This window comes from Leptosomus discolor, chromosome 5 (assembly GCF_034619465.1).
Source record: "Leptosomus discolor isolate bLepDis1 chromosome 5, bLepDis1.hap2, whole genome shotgun sequence".
NCBI classification, from domain to species: domain Eukaryota; kingdom Metazoa; phylum Chordata; class Aves; order Leptosomiformes; family Leptosomidae; genus Leptosomus; species Leptosomus discolor.
In genome coordinates, this window is record NC_141395.1 from 14341208 (window position 1) to 14358889 (window position 17682).

The 17682-nt window shown below is 39.1% G+C and overlaps 1 protein-coding gene across 3 annotated transcripts in view; it reads right to left on the reverse strand.

The window, feature by feature from the left end:
* The window catches only part of EPB41L5 (erythrocyte membrane protein band 4.1 like 5), a 62485-nt gene that overhangs the window by 24904 nt on the left and 19899 nt on the right, over nt 1–17682 (reverse strand). For all 3 annotated transcript variants that reach the window (XM_086465220.1, XM_086465221.1, XM_086465219.1), the window contains exons 6-13: nt 17343–17395; nt 14493–14613; nt 13997–14084; nt 13277–13365; nt 11713–11782; nt 10854–11023; nt 9589–9695; nt 8885–8912 (exon numbers count right to left, since the gene is read on the reverse strand). In XM_086465220.1, the coding sequence (XP_086321346.1) occupies nt 8885–8912; nt 9589–9695; nt 10854–11023; nt 11713–11782; nt 13277–13365; nt 13997–14084; nt 14493–14613; nt 17343–17395 (726 nt within the window). The remainder of the gene's footprint in view (nt 1–8884; nt 8913–9588; nt 9696–10853; nt 11024–11712; nt 11783–13276; nt 13366–13996; nt 14085–14492; nt 14614–17342; nt 17396–17682) is intronic.

Consider the following 17682-nt stretch of genomic DNA (forward strand, 5'->3'; position numbering starts at 1 on the left):
AGATGGAGGCTGTTTAAAGATGGATGACACGATGACCTCAAAACGGCCCAACAGACAACGTGATCAAGAGCAGAACCAGGACAAGAGCGATAAGGACTAGCTGACTGGGGGGAAAACTTATGGACACTTTGCTCACCAGAAGAATAGAGAACTGAACAACCTCATGGGAAACTAAAGGTGGACTTTACATGACGTAATGTTTCAGAATACCTATACAAGGAGGGCTGGGGGCTGAAGCAAGTTGCCATTCACTGAGGTGGTGGCCCAACTCAGAGTTGTTAATAAAGGCAAACCTAGAGTAAGACCCATTTTGTCAGAAATGTAATTTTTTGTCTTTAACAGGTGGCACCCCAGATGAGACTCTAGGACACAAGAGGGAGGATCAGGAAAATTGCCTATACCCTGGACAAACCCGTTACCAACACCCATTGCCAGCACATAGGTGACTTCACCTGCGAGGCCTGGGCACGGGTTATTCCAGACAAAGGCTGAAAAATCCTCTTGTGTTTGAACTTGCCTGAGAGGTAAACAGCTGCAGAATGGGATCTGGATTCAGCATAGAAAAGGGGACGCCCCTGGCTGAGGTCTTGGAGAACTGGAAAAAGATCCCCTTGGCACAGACTTCACAAAAAAGAAAGTTAATTACTTTATGCCAAGAAGAATGGCCATTTTAAGTCGAAATAGAGGAGGAGGACCAATTGATGTGTGGCCTCCCAAAGGTACCCTTAAACCACATAAACAAAAATTTCTGCAAACTATTTTAGAAGACTATGGAAGTCAGGACATAGATTATTGGTATATTTGGTATAATTTGGTATAGCAAAGAAAGAAACCACAAATTAAAAAAGAAATTAATAATGATTATGGGAGTCATTCACTTCCTTCTGCTCCTGAGCTGAAGGAATCTGAATCACCTCCTAAAACTGCGGGCAAGTATCCAACCAAGTTGGATTACATCCCTAACCCAAGGGCAGGACCTGGAGCTCTGCCAGAAGTTCCCACTGTCACTGCTGTAGTGAGACATGAACCTTGGAAACAAGGAGATTTAATCACCTGGCAAGCTAAAATGCCTCAGTTGAGAGATGACGCTGAAAAATGTGCCAAATTACTTTCTGGCATTGTGACTGATTACTTCCCCAATTGGAATGATATAAGAACTCTACTTCAGGAACTGTTTCAGCCCGAAGAATAAGAAAAGTTTTTCCAAAAAAGACAGAGAAATTGCCCAGAGAGGACAAGGATTAAATCCTGGGCCCGAACAAAACCCAGAATGGAATGTCACCACACTGAGGGAAGGTAAGCTCATCAGATTGCAGTTCAGCAATTGATTGCGGCAGTCTGACAAGCTGGAAAAACAGTAACTAATTGGAATAAGGTTATGGAACACAGACAAAAGTCTGACGAACACCCTAGTTTTAGGCACAACTAAAAGCTACCTTATTGAAATATGGTGGGATGACACGTGAAAATTTCCAGGAACCATTGGCAATTAGTGTCTTTGTGGAACAATCTGCCCCAGATATAAACAAGTATTTCAGGAAGCATATGCCTGGATGGCAAGGTGAAACATTAATAACAAAAATTCTTAGCATAGCTGCCTTTGTATACGATGGTCGTAATGAAGAGAAGCAGAAGCAGGAGAAGGAGAGACTCAAGGCAGAAAGAAAAAAGTAGCTTAAAGATAAAGAGAGGGAAATTAGTCTGTTAGCTGCAGCACTTACTCAAGAGTTTTCACCAAAAAAGGAAGAGGTAGGGGAATTCCTCAAAGAGGATGAGAGGAAGAGGCCCTCCTATCCCTATTTCTTCTTATTCTAATATCCTTGAGTGTTTTTATTGTGGCAATCTAGGACACATGCAGCGTGAATGCCCGCTTAGACCAGTGAATCAAGCTGGCAACGGGGGAATTCCTGTGGAAAGACCGACTAGACCTCACTCACAGTAAAAAGCTTTGAGAAAGATGGGATCCAGGTGCATGGAGCTGGCTAAAATCCAGGTAGATCCAAATGGTCAAACCACCACAAAGGTAAACGGAATTTATGTTGATTTTTTAGTAGATACAGGGGCTACCCTGTCTTTATTAAATTTTGAAGTAGCATAAAGATCTGATGAAACCGTAATAATAAATGGGGTAATAGGTAAGCGAGAACTCTCTCTCACTACCATTACCTGTTGTTTTAAATGAATGATTGGTGGGGGGAAGATTTGTCATATCACCTAACTCACCAGTATCATCACTGGGATGAGATTTATTGCAAGAATTTGGCACCTGTATTTCGTTAACTCCATGGGGAATGCAATTGATTAAAATTGGGTCACAGTTAAAGATTAAAGAAAGAAATAAGGGAAATACCTAGAGAACTGAATGATATACCAACTGAACTATGGAGTGTTTCTGGAGATGAAGGAGGATTGTTAAAATCTGCAGAACCTGTGGTGATCCAAACAAAAGGAAGGTCACCCCCTTCAATTCAGCAATATCCTATAGTAGTTGAGGCAATCCCTAGCATAGAGAAACAAATTAAGAAATCTCTGGAAAAAAGGGATTTTAAGAGAATGTAGGAGTCCTTATAACACACCTATTTTACCAGTGAGTAAACACCGATTACTGTTGGAGATCCCGAATATAGATTTGTTCAAGATTTGAGAGCCGTAAATAAACATGTGATATCACCTCACCCGGTGGTCCCTGATCCAAGTTTGATTCTAACCCGAATACCATCTTGGGGAAATTATTATACAGTTCTGGATTCGACAGGAGCTTTCTTCAGCATACCTGTTGCTGAAGACAGTCAAAGATTTTTTGCCTTTACCTGGCAGAGAAAGCAATTAACTTGGACCAGATTACCCCAAGGGTTTACAAGTTCACTCACTATATTTTCACAAATTTTAAGGAATGATTTGAGAGATCTATCATTTCCTTGTGCTTCAGTGTTGGTACAATATGTGGATGATTTATTGATTGTAAGTAGGACATGGGAGGATTGTACCTGCGATATTAAATATTTATGTGAACAATTAGTAAAGAAAGGTCACCGAGTGTCTCTGTCTAAGCTGCAATTTTGTCAGCAAAAGGTTAAATATTTAGGGTTTTTTATTAAGCCTAGGAAAAAGGGAAATTGACCGTGAAAGAGTGCAAGAACTGCCTAGACCTACTACAAAAAAAACAGCTTAGGGGGTTTTTGGGACAAGTAGGATTTTGTAGACCATGGATTCCAGGGTTTAGTGAAATTACAAAACCGCTACATGAGACCACCCGAAATGAGGAAACAGAACCCATTGCTTGGGGTCCTGAAAGGGAAAAGGCTTTTCGAACTCTGAAAACAGCATTGTTAAATGCCCTGGATTTGGGACTCCCAGATTATTCTAAACCCTTCAAATTGTCCTGTGATGAAACTAGGAGGAACCGCTAGAAGAGTTTTAGTACAGACTCTGGGACCCCACAAAAGGCCTGTGGCTTATTTTTCTTCTTCTTTGGACTCAGTTGTCAAAGGTACTCTTTTTTGTATTAGAGCAATAGCAGCAGCTGCAGAAATGGTAGAGAAATCCAGGTCAATAGTTTTAGGTCATGGACTAACTGTATGCGTACCCCACGAGGTGGAAAACTTACTGAAAGAATATGCTGAAAAATTACTTTCACCTCAAAGGGCACATCGCTATGAATTAGTACTGTTATGAGCAGACAATTTGAAATTGGAAAGGTGTAACACTTCGAACCCTGCTACCTTAATGCCTTTGCCAATTCATGGAGAAAGAGATACCCATGACTGTGCGCAAGTTTTACAGTTCACCAGCAAACCACGGGATGATTCGAGAGATCAACCTTTAGATACCCGTGAAGTGAACCTTTTTACTGATGGATCTTTGTATTATGAGAATGGAAGGTGATTTACTGGTTTGCAGTCACCACAGAAACAACTGTATTATTGGCTGAACCACTGCCTGTTGCTATGGGGGTGCAAGGAGCGGAAATCGTCGCCTTAGCAAAGGCTGCCGAATACGCAAAAGGAAAGAAGGTAAATGTTTATACTGACTCTAAATGTGCATTTGGAGTGTGTCATGCAACGAGCACCCTATGGAAAGAGAGGGAATTTCTCACTTCTACAGGAAAAACTGTCCCTCATAGAGCACAAATTAAAGATCTTCTCGAAGCAATTCAGTCGCCCCGACAAACAGCCATTATCTATATAATTATATAAAGCACATACTAACAAACAAGATGCCATCTCCAGAGGAAACCAGTTGGCTGATCAAGCAGCTAAAGCTGCTGTAAAGCAAGGTAATTTAATTACGACTTTGACACAAGAAAGAGATAAATGGACCGGGCTACCCAATATAGAACAACTTTATGAATCTTTAACTGAAGAGGAGAAAACAACTTGGGAATGCTTAGACGCCCAGCTACAGGGAGAACAATGGACTTCAAACAACAAATCTCTCTTACCAAAAAGGTATTTACTACCCTTAACCCACTGGTTTCATGAGAAAACTCATGGAGGTCCTGAGAGCATAGCTCTGAGGATTCAAAGACTTCAGGCTGCACCTGGAATTTCTGCAGCAGCACGGAGGGTTTGTGGAACTTGTGACCTATGTAAGCGATATGCAAATGTGCAAATCTCTCCGTCACAAGGTAAAAGACCACCTTCTACTTTTCCTTTTCAAAAACTCCAAACGGATTATGCAGAAATTCCAAAATCTATGGAGTATGGATATTTGTTGTTGATTCTAGATCAATTATCTGGATGAGTGGAAGCATTCCCTGCTAGAAAAAAATGATTCAAAGACTGTAGTTAAGAATTTGTTGAAAGAATTAATTTCTAGATATGGATTTCCAGAGGTTATTGATTCTGATCGTGGTACTCATTTTACTGCTGCAATTTTAATTCAAGTTTATAATGCCCTAGGCATTCTCTCTCAATTTCATACTCCTTATCACCCTGAATCTTCAGGACAAGTAGAAAGGATGAATCGGACAATTAAAGAGAAATTAGTTGAAGCGTGTAAAGACACAGGGTTGAAACGGCCTGAGACTTTAAATTTAGTTTTGTCGGATATTAGAAATTCTAGACAACCAGTTGGGGTGTCCCTGGCACAGATCCTGTTTGGGAAGGTCCTTGCAGTTCCTGGAACCTGCACACCAGCAAAAACTAGTCTCTTAGACGGAGAAAAACAGGTGACGCAATATTTATTGTATTTACAGAATTCATTTTTTCAATTAAGAAATCATGCTTATTGGTATCAGGGAGTATCTCCTGAAATTTAAGTCCATGACATCCAACCTGAAGACAAAGTTTATGTAAAAGATTTCAAGAGGGAAAATATATTTGAGCCTAAATGGGAAGGACCTTTTATTGTGTTACTGATTTTTTTTTTATGCTGTTAAGGTTGCTGGGAAAGAGAATTGGATCCATCGTTTTCACGTCCGGAAAGATTGTGAAGAATAACGGACCATGTTAAATTGATTGTATCATACTCAATTTCCTATGCCGTTAGTGGCACCTTGTGGGTAAGACTTGTGTTGCGGTATCAAGATGTCAGTTCCAATGATACCAACACTGTCTATAGTCACTATGCTGTGCAACTCAAGGGCTACGTTATAGGGAATCAAGCAAGACCTGGAAAATTCCTTCTTACGTCTAGTTATCCGAAGACTGAGAAGGGAAACAATCCATTTGGAAATACTTTGCAATTCTGTGTCAATGTACAGTTTGACCTTGAAAATAAATGGGACACTTGGACCAAGTGTTATGGTGGGTCCAAGCGATGGGATCTCTATTGGGACGAAAGCCTTGGCCTCCCAATGTATTTTCCTGCATTCCACATTCACATATAGAATCCAAAGAAGAGAAGGGAAACATGGTGTTATGATCATCAGATGTGGGGAGTGTACGGTAATGGAGATTGGTGTTGACAGATATTATATATCACGCACTCATTTTATTTATCAATTTAGGATCGCAGTATATACATGGCATTGGCCTCAACCCAGTCCAATTCAACCAACTGTCTCCTGCACAAATAGACCCTTGCTGTATCACAGTTTGCCAACTTTATTCCCACCTGGAAAAAAAGAGGAAACAATGAAATATAATTGGAAATAGAATATTGGAAACAAATGATTGGCAAGACAATATTAATGGTTTTTTTGTTAAAATCCTTTACAAAGAATTTAAATCTAAGGGAATGTTGGATTTGTGTAGCTCTCCCAAAGACAGTGACTCAGGGATTTTTTTTGATTGGCATGCCACTCCCAAGATCTGTGAACTGGAAAAAGATACTGGTATAATACTACCTTTTCAGAAATACATGAGGAACAACTTTAGGATATCAATTTGCCAAGACAGGGAGATTTTTCACAGGTGCATTGCGTGCAGCAATGTTATCCTCCCAGTCACGATAATCAAAATCTATGCAAAAATCATACCTTTGTGGGAAATTGGGCAGGGTGCCAAAATACGACAACAATTACATCAGGATTACGATTGAGCTGGTGAGCACCTGAAGACTTAGGAGTTTTTCGGTTGTGTGGACAGAAAGCATACAAGGCTTTGTCTCTTGATTGGGAAGGTATTTGCACTTCAGGAGTGCTGTCCTCTGATTTCGAAATATATTCAAAGACTGTGTCTAGGCAAACATGGCATAGGACCTATTTAGGGAGAGTTAAAAGGATTCTGAATCCATCAGTGGAAAGATCTACAGGATTTCACTCCTTTGTAAAGTGGTTAATTCCATCTTTAGGAGTAAGTGAATTAGAAAAAGCTATCCTAAACATATCAGGAGAAATTGAAAAATTGGCAAATGTTACCGCTCATGGATTACTTACCCTGCAAAAAGAGGTAACTGAATTGTCAAGAACGAGAATCCAAAATCAAATGGCTCTAGATATGATCTTAGCATCACAAGGAGGAGTCTGTACAGTACTGAACGTCAGTTGTTGTATGTACATGGATCAGACAGGAGAACTGGTAACTGATGTGCGTAAAATTCGGGAGATTAGTTCAACAATGCAGCAGGTTCAAAAAGATGATACATCTTGGGGATTTTCTGAAACCTTTTCCTGGCTTACCTCTTGGTTTCCAAATTTGGCTTTATGGGTGAAGAAACTTACTGTCATTATAATACCTGTGACTGTAGTTTTTGTTTGTATTTTGGTAGTGATTCAATGTATAGTGGGATGCATTACTAGTATGACGAAAAATTGTCAAAGGGAAATCTAGAAGTATAAGTAAGAATAGCAGGAATGCTAAGAAAACAAAAGAAGGGAGTGTTAAGGAATAGAAAGATCCCCTTTAAAGATTACCTATAGACAAATGATGTTACTGAAATAAGGTTCAATCGTTATCATGATTTTGTGTAGAACAGAAGAACTGAAGTAACAAGGTATTAGACTATTGAACCTCTGTGAGAACGCAGGTGTTCAAATAATCCTGTGTGGTATTGCTCATTTATCCCGTGCATAGCCCTTACCATGGCTGGCTAAGACCCTGGCCCAGTTAATTAGTAGATAAAGACAGATGAAGATAGATTAGATGGCACTTTTAAGTTAAGTTTTAAGCTTTAAAGATTATAAGGCTGACTTCTTAGAATTTAGAAATTGTTAAATGGAACATCTGGAAAGGGTCTGCTGGGAGTGACTGAGATGGAGGCTGTTTAAAGATGGATGACATGATGACCTCAAAACGGTCCAACAGACAACGTGATCAAGAGCAGAACTAGGACAGAGCGGTAAGGACTAGCTGACTGGGGGGAAAACTTATGGACACTTTGTTCACCAGAAGAATAGAGAACTGAACAACCTCATGGGAAACTAAAGGTGGACTTTACATGACGTAATGTTTCAGAATACCTATACAAGGAGGGCTGGGGGCTGAAGCAAGTTGCCATTCACTGAGGTGGTGGCCCAACTCCGAGTTGTTAATAAAGGCAAACCTGGAGAAAGACCCATTTTGTCGGAAATGTAATTTTTTGTCTTTAACATGCAGTCTTGTCCCTACACTTCCTAGACTTCTCCCCCTCTCGTGCAGGAAACGACCCTGCTGTTACAAACAGAAAACGTGGGGCTGTATTAAGCCTTTTGTTTTGAAGCGTTATTCCAACATTCCTTACCCAGCTCCTGATTCTCATAATGCTTAACATCTACAAGTATCTACTCTTTAAAAATAAATTGGTTGCAACTGATCATTGCAATGTTCACAGGTTTTTAAGGCAAAGGACAGAAACCAGAACTGAGCGACTTGGTTCCTTTTCTACCAGGTAATTCTTTTTAGCCTGGGTTCCTCTCTTCCCTTAAGGAAGGGTATGAAACCTGTATGATTCAGATTCATAGCAGTGTTTACCTTGCAAGAACAAGTATGAACCTACACATGCAGAAAGAATCCAGGTATGAAATAAAGAACCAAGAGGCCTTCCTCTCCATGTCAATCATGAACAATTTAGTATAAATATATAAAGTATATAAAAATAAATGCAAGTACGGTACAGAATACAGAATCACCCACAAATTTCAAATATTTATTTTACTGTATTTTCCCTGAGTCTGATCTTCACTTGATCATAGCCAGAGTAGGCAGGTATCAGAAAGACATCCTCATGTACTTGTACCTGATCTCCTTACATGGCAATACACAGAACTACATCTCCAGCAAGAATCACAGCTAGTCATCAACAAACCTCTTTGCCTGCTAGTAAGCAATCTAGCAAAATCTTCTATGTGACAGCAACACAGGAGCTTTTCTATGAACAGCAAACAAACATAAAACCCACAGCAACCCACAGTTAAGAGGTTATCACTCTCTACATTAACTAATCTTATAACCTCCTGCACACACGTGCTGAAGTGCAGGTGGCAAACATAAAAGAAAAATTTAAATATTGGAATGCATCTTACCTCGTTTCTTCAAGTTTAGCAGCATGTGCTGCAAAAATATAAAGTGTTAATTAAAATTTAATTTGTAATCAGGTTACCAGCTAAATATGAAGTATATTATTAATAAAAATAGGCCAGCACTGTCTAAAAGTAGGCAACTAAAAGAGCAAAAGTTGCATGTATCCATGTATAATGTGTGAAAAATAAAATTCTAAACTGGAAAAAATAAAATAAAAAAATCCAAAGAGCAAACCACAGTTGGGTTTAAGCAAGTATCTGAAAGCATGCACAGGGGTCAGGCTTGACCTATGCAAGAGAGGGAATAAGAGACAAGGTATTGCATGCTGTCAGGTTGTGACAACAGAGTGCAACTCCTAAGAACTATGAAAAAAATTCTCAATCACAAAAATTTCAAACTTGATTCATAAATTTAAAATATTATCATTAATACATCACTGTTTCCTGGACCCAACTTTTCCATCTTCAGATACCGCTTGTGCAATATTGATGGGTGTTTTACCTGCTAGGCAAGCTAGAATGACATGCTTTGGACACAAGCTTTTTCTGATACGCGTCGTCTCCCAAATAAGTCAAAGAAAATTTAATATTGAAAGTTCAAGACAAGGGCGAACAGCTACAGAAGAATTCCTACACAGAACCTTTAAAGGATACGGTTACTTGATTCTCACAGTGGATTATACTCCTCAGAATGGAAGATCTTTTACCTTTCATTTGCAGTGTTCGTCTTGAATATCTCTTGCTGGGCCTTCTTTCAAAGGATGCTGATCTCCTGGCTTTGTTGGTCTTGGTGGTTTGATATTCTGTTTTCCCACTAACAATGCAATGTAAAAGTACAAAATCATAAAATAAATCACTTATTTTTAATGACAGAACATGGACACTGCTCATCAAAACATCACATTTTTATTTTAAATTCATAGCTTAATAATCTGATCTCAAGTCTATTAATAAAGTCCCAAACTTAACAGCTCAGAAGGCCTTCCACAAAAAAAGGGACGGAGTTTTACAAACATCATAATCTCCACCCCATTTTCCCAAGACAAAAGGCTGAAGCAATGACTCCTTAAACATTAAGTTGCTGAAAAAGCACATTTGCCTTTGCATATTTCTGTGGTCACAGCACGTGTGGTTTGGGAGAGACTGAAAATTCTAGGAGAGAGTAAAGCTTAAGGTATTTTGCTAAAGCTCATAAAGAAAGATGATAATAGGACTAACAACCAGCATCTAGATGCACTTGTTCCCAGGCAAGTCTTTTTTTCCCCCTCAAATTTGGCCAGACTCTGCCACCAAGGCAACATCAGCCTCCTGTCTGCTGACTCCTTGGTACCACTGATCTTTTCTGAAGCAAGACTAGACGCTATTGCTACAGTTGCTGGAAATGGAAGCAAAATAGATGCATACTGCCTGGGGTCATGCCCCACCCCCTTCCATATGACCTCACCAACTCTGGTGGGGCAACTGACAGCATCCTGCAGCCTAGCCTGGGACCACATGCCATCTGGAAGTCTGTTACGTGCACCGGTAGCGCTTAACATGGAAAGGGCGTTGTCTCAGGCTTCTGAAGCTCTGCCATCACCCAGTCAGGAACTCAGGAGTCAAAAGACTTGCAATGTCCCCAACTGTGCAAGTCAATCACCCATCCTCTAAGGTTCATTTAAAAAAGGGTGAGCTTTCAAGATGAAATGATCTATAAAACACAAAGTACTATATATGCTATGTAAGGCACATAAACCCTGAGAAACCTTTGGCTTCCTAGTGCACAGACTAGAATCACCTAAAGATAAATCAGAAAAATACAGGGAGGAAATCCATATGATTTAACAAAACCAATAATGCAACTCAGCTTGCAAGTTCCACTGCTCTATATGCCCTAGGTGAATGAATACCAGGTTCTCTCCTGTTTCCATGCATAATCCAAGAAAAGCAAGAAATGACAGAAGATGTGTCCTAAATTACAGATGATACTGACCTGTATCGGAACCGGGATCCTAACCGAATGAATCCGGATCGACTTGAGCTTTTTTGGACAGGACCTCGGAGCCGGAAGAAGGCATGATGTTCCACTGCACATTTCCACAAGTGTTTGCAGGCTTTAGGATGATCCAGTCTAAAGACAAAAGTGTGCTCCTGCTCCTTTCCCTTAAAGCACACAAAGCACACTGATGATTTACAAGGGGCTTGAATAAGTCAAAGCTACAACACAATGCAAGCCAAACAAAATTTGGTTTTTATGAATACCGAAATGTAGATTTTAAAAAAATGTTTTAGGCAGGAAAATCAACCTTTTCAGAAGCTTTAACGAACAACTGCTCCACTGTCTGAAGTTGGAAAGGGCTAGAGCCCATATATTTAACAAGTCAAACCTCTGAATAACTACAAATTAAAAGACATCATTATAATAGGAAGGTACTTCTCAATGAGGCGAACATGGTCTCACTTCCAAATCTGATCCCCTCAAATTACCAGCGCTCACATTTTTATTATCTCATCTCTGAACAACTTCTTCTCATGGGAACAATTCCGGCACCTCCTAAGCAATTCATTCCACTAAATGTGCTACATGGCCTTTTCTTAAACATTCTTGCACAATGCACACTGTTTTCAAATTATCTGGCCTACACTAGTTTCACAAGGTATTCCCCTTTTAAAAACAGAGTGAGAAAATAGGTAATTGAGCCTATTTGTTTTATACTTAAGTCCCTTCATTCCCCTCCTCCCCACAAGTCACAACCAAAAATCTTGCAAGGCATCCAAGAAAGAGATCAGGAACATGTAAACTAGTACTGTATAATGAAGCCTGAGATGTAACTGAACAGATAGTTATCTACCTGTTCATCATCTTCAACAACAACCAGAGTGAGTTTGTTCTTCTTGAAGTCAAGCCTTGTTATCTTTGGCCTGCAGGATGAACAGAAAAAGCAGGTTACATCTAACTCTCCTCATAACTCACTGAGAGGTATGCGCAATGCGCTGGTGCAAGCCTCTCTACCAATTTTATTTTTTCTGTTTTTGCGGGTTCTCTAAGTTCATGCAGTAGGGCTTGATTGTACTGTGGGTACTAATGTATTTCAAAATTTAACATGTAATTAGAAACCTTAAAGATAAGAAGTCAGCAACTTCTAAAGAGATAATTCTATCAGAACTTAAAATAATTACTTGAACTGAAATCAAACTCCACCCAAATACTCCTGCTTGCCTAGTCTCCCACAAGCCCACAAAACCGAACTCAGAAAGACACAGACAGGACAAAATAATTCTGCTTTATTAAAGAAATGTGAATCACTGTATAGTGTATCCAGATCAATTCCTATGATGACTCTGTTTCAGAAAACCCCAGCCAAAGAGAACACATGAACATGACATGACACAAAGTTCCCCACTTCCCCCACTGCTCGCCAAAAAAATACCCAGAATATCAATTCTGTGGCAGGGACCAGATCCATGGATAACATTTCAGCCACAAAGTGAGCATTTTTCTAAGAAGTTTATAAAAGTGCACTGGGCTAACCCAAACTAACTATTCATATGATCAATTTTCACCTCATCATCTGCCTACTCTTTCTATGTATAGTTTTGAAAGACTGGATGGGAACTACAAAATAAAGGACTTAAAAATCCATAAATTCCTGTGTACCCGGACCCAAGTATGCTAGCTAGAAGATTCTCCACCTTGTGTTTTATAACATAAAGCCCTGCAAAATTTCATCAGAATGCTTCTAAGAAACCATGGGGTGTTACTCATATGTTTGACAAAGAAGGACATGTTCAGAAAAACTAAATGAAGCTCTGTATCTCCTGAATATATGTAGATCTGGTTTGGGGGTTGGAGGTGTGTGTATGTTTGGGGGTTTTGGTTTGTTTGTTTTTAATTAGTCCTAACTGATGGGCAGAAAGGGACATTTCTGCCCTTTATTGGGCACAAAGAGACATTTTCTTAACAAAAAGCCTGCCCGGATGACATTATATGTAAAACCTGCACTAGTACTACTGTTTCTGCCTTTTTTTCAACAGTAAGGTGTAACACTTGGCTAAAATGCCTGAAGAAGCTTCATTTCACTGGCTGGGTGCATACTCTATTTTCAAAGCAATCTAGTGCAAAATATAACAACAAACACATAATAAAAAAAAAAAAACATCAAACCATCTCAAAGTTATTCCTCTATGCCTCTAGCATGTTACACATACACAGCCTTTCAACATAGCAACCAACAATGTTAAAAGAAGAATATTTTTGGACAACATGAAAACATATACCAGCTACAGGATATTTCTGCAGGTACCTAGTATTCACGGTGCTCTCATATCGCCCCAAAATATGTTTTTTGGCTAGTGCAAAAGAAACAAATGAATAAAAACCTAAAACATATTTTAATGTACAATCAGAGCGCTTACCAGAAAAACAAACCAATCTTTGTGTCTCCTTCAAAGACAAGAACTCCTGTAGGTGTTAGTCCCAGGCTGTAATCATTGCCGTCTCTTGCCTAATTGCCACAAAATAAAGATTATGTTCATTTTGGTGTTCGACCCTTTATCCAAATGACTGCAGTGATTAACGTAGTTTATTTGCCCAGTGTTACAATTAAACACATACGTACTTATTTTATACAACAAAACTCTTGTGTTTCAATGATCTCATGCAATGGATTTTTCTGGTTGGCACCCCTTCGACAAAGCTGACTAAATTGGAAAATTAAAATTTCTTGATTTGTCTGCATAATAAGGACCTCCTTGGGCAGTTCTCTGCACTTCCTTCTCCACAGGAGATCTACTTTTACTCATAGTTTTTCAGTTGGTAGCCGACTGGACCCCAGCCAATTTTAATTTAATTACTATAATCTTCACATAGCTCTTAGTCTAAATACAAACTGCAGTACATATTGCCACACTAATCACATATTTAACACAGAGCAGATATGTTTGGACTAAAGTTGTACCTTCTAGAAACGTATACTATAAAGTCAAATGCTGATGCAAAGCCAGATCACTTGTTACACAGTTTAGATGAGCACAGTATGCCTTTTTGCCCCCCACTCAAAGCAAAACCAGTGTTGAAATGCAGGACAAAGCTAACATTATCATTTCCAAAGGTCATCATGCTGTGGTTAAACATACCTTGACTATGTGCATGTCTACACCATACATTTCCAGCCACTTAGCTTTGTTTAAGTAGTTAGTTTCAGCCTGTGCTGGTGTTTGCCCCCTGAAAGAAATTTTTTGCTGTTAGGTAGATGCCTGAAGAAGCATAGAAAGGAAAAACTGGTATATGAGGAAAGAGGAAAAGAAATTCCTGAAAGCTTGTAAAAAATGTAAACACTGCTGACACTTGTTCGCTTTCATGAATACCTAGGTCACTTTTCTAAGTTTTAATCTGAAGCTGCTGCTGCAAAAATTATTGCATTTTGAGATTCTGTACCTCATCATTTTACTCAGACCTTTGAAAAGCTTCCTTTTTCACGTTATATCCTCTTACAAATATGACAGAATCATATTAGAACTATGTTTCTGAACAAGACCACAGAAGAAGCGTTAGCAGCATCTTTTTAATACACTCTCTTCACAGACAAATCAGTGCTAGCAGCTGGTTAGCAAGTGCTGGAAGATCTAGTACCTGCATTCCTTCCACTTCTCAAAAATGGCTAGCTCCATCTCTTCAGTCTGAGTGGGAACAAACCTGAACTCAGACACCAGTTCAGGGACATGTTCAGCAGGATCATAGTCTCCAAGTTCAGCTACAAAAGAACAGCATTGTCAAGCAACATTCCTAATAAACACAGTGGATATTAACAGGAACTTCTACGTATTTTTCTAGTTTATCTACAATACTAAATTTCTTTTTGTGTTGCTCCTTCTCCTCCAGTCCTCCCAGTATTTGAAGTGTCACCATTTTTGACAGGGAAATTATGGACGCTGAACAAATGGTCACGTCTGCACAAAAGCTTTGCATTAATTTTTACGGAGTGCTATCGATATATTCCCTAACAATCTTCATATAAATGAACGTTATCAACATCCTTGAAACACACCTTTTTTCTTTTCTGCAGAAAGTTTTCAATATTTTTATCACTGAAGTCTCTACTGAGATGACAGCTGACTAAAGTTACAAAGGAATTTTGCCTTAAGTTCTTAAACCAAAATCTCTTGAGATTTGTAAAAAGCAAAAACAGTTCTGACACTTTTCATAGATCTAGTTGTCCATTCTAAAAATCAGTTTCTGGGGTTATGACTATAAACCCCCCTGTCCTGCTAAAATTACTCTGTGTCACGGCACAATCATGCAGTTGTTATTTGTCTCTCCCCTCTCCATCTAAGAACATAATAAATGCCCTATGGGGTCAGTCAAATGGCTCATCTAGTCCACTGCTGCCTGCTCAAGAGGGACAATAAGAGATGCTATTTAGAGAGCATACTGGAACATACTAGTCAATGGGTGTGCCACATGAAAAGCACAACTTCCTACTTCCACAGATGCTAACAAGTCCAGCTCTTAAAGACTGATGTATGCCTAAAATGCTGAAATCCACAGCTAGAAACCTTTATAAAAATGCCCTGATTTTCAGAGTCACTAAGCATTTGCTCCTCTTACTGATTTCAAGCAGCTTCCTCATGTTCAGTTCATATCAAAAAAATTAGGAATAATTCTTTAACTTGCACCTTGGGTGTCTGATGCATGCCAATAATTGTTCAGTCTGAAAAAAAGAAACTACAGGAAAAAAATAGTGACGTCTTTGGGAAGACCTGGAAAAGTCAAATAAATGCACACAGTATTCCACAGGTACAAAACCCACATATGATCTAAAAACCTGTTTCTTGGATTTCTGAACACTGCAAACATAATAATACAGTCTTTTCACCTCCTCCTTTTTCTTCTTCTTTTTTTTTTTTTTTTTTTTTTTTTTTTAATGCTGACTGAGGAAGCCTGTAGTTCTACAATAATTTACTCCCACTAAAACGCCTGCCTCTGTTGAAAGGAATGCTGTCAAAGCCAGCTTAGGTTCCAGCTGATTTAAATAAAAGTACACAGCTGTCAGACAGTAAGATTAAAGCCCTGCTACGGGCCTCATTGTGGAGAAAGGAAAGAAAAGACCAGCACAAAAAGCAACGATATATGGCCTAATTAGATCACTTTGGTTTTCCAAAAACTTACTCACTGAACCTGTATCTTAAGGCTCTAACAATGTTAATATTTTTAACTATGGAATGTATTCTAACTGTTTTCCTTTCACACAAAAGAGCAGGTTAAAAAGGCAGGTGTCTCTACAGTTTAATCTCAATTCTCTACATATATACATGATCAGAGACATTAGTAGTTCCTGCCTGAAGAACAGAATGTGTTTTGGAAAATATCAGTAAGAGAAAGAATCTCAGTGACTTAGCCCTATTACCTAACTCCTGGAATGCAAGTACAACAATGCATTGGTTTATAAGATTAATGTTGTGCAGCACAAATGCATGGCACACCTCCAAATTCCCTCTTCATCGAAGAGGGCTTTACAGCAGAGGTTCTGGGATTTTTTGTAGACTCATAAACTGGGTTGAACAAGACCATACAGCTGTGTCCTCCAATAAGGCCCCAAAAGCCTACTCTAGCAGACATTTCTAAAACATCAAGCCTCCCCTCTTTTCTTTTGCGGGTTCCCCTGCTTGAAGGCACAGTAAACTTCATGTTCGTTAAGGTCATAGCCTTATCCAAACAACAGAAGACATTGGCCATGAAGATTAGTGATGTACAACCCATATAAGCAACTGAAGGTCAGACCACAGCTCTCAGAGAAGCCATGGATGCTGCAGTCTCAGCTGGAACCAAAAAGTAAAGACAACTCATTAATAAGAATCTCAGCTGACTCAAACACAGTGCTGTATAGCTGAGAAAAAAAAATATAGCATGTCACCTCTTCTGGCTGAAGAAAGATCTGAAACACCAACAAATATAGTTCAACAACAAACGCTCAAGTACAAGCATGAGACATGGAGCACTAACATGTTTCTACAAATAACCTGAAGTCAAAAGCTGGTGGTTTTTACGTACAGAACTTCTCAATTGAGTGCAGAACCAAAATAATTTTGTACCCGATCTGTACAACACAGAAAACACACGGCAGAAACTACACAATGAAAATAAAGTGAACTGTGTTACTACATCAAAGCAATTCAGGAAAACTGCAGACCTTATAGCTCATGTGAAAACTGGACAGGTTTGCACACAAGCACCCAAGAAAACAAGCTTAGGGGAAAGTGTTTATATTCAGAATCTCCTTGTTCTGTTTCCTGAGGAATCGAGTAATTTTTTATATATGCTCTCAGCAAAACTGCAGTGAAAGGTAGACTGTGTTTCACACTGGATCGCTAACATTTGGACAGAACCTGTTTTCTGGATATAACAAGGACAGACTGAACGAGGTAATAAGAGTACACAAAGCTGTTCATGCAACTCCATCCTTCCCTGCTTGTACCTACTCACCTTGCATGTTATAAGCTGCCAACTGGACGGCTGTGTCAAAAGGACATTCCAGCCTGCCACAAGAGAAATGCCTTGTTAAAACCTTAGCTGACACTGTTTAGCAGGCAACTCATACACCTGACAATGAGAAACTGCAAATGTTGGGGATAAGGAAGTGAAAAAGGATTAGCAGATTTTCAACAAGTTAACATGAGATAAGCAAGTTATTTAAGCATTCCTCTGCTACTATTCATGCATAGAAAAGTAATACTTTAGAGAAAAAAAAAACATTACATTACTTAGCAAGACTTACTAATTATCCAAATATAAGTTTAATAAATCCTGTGCTAAATACACGGTA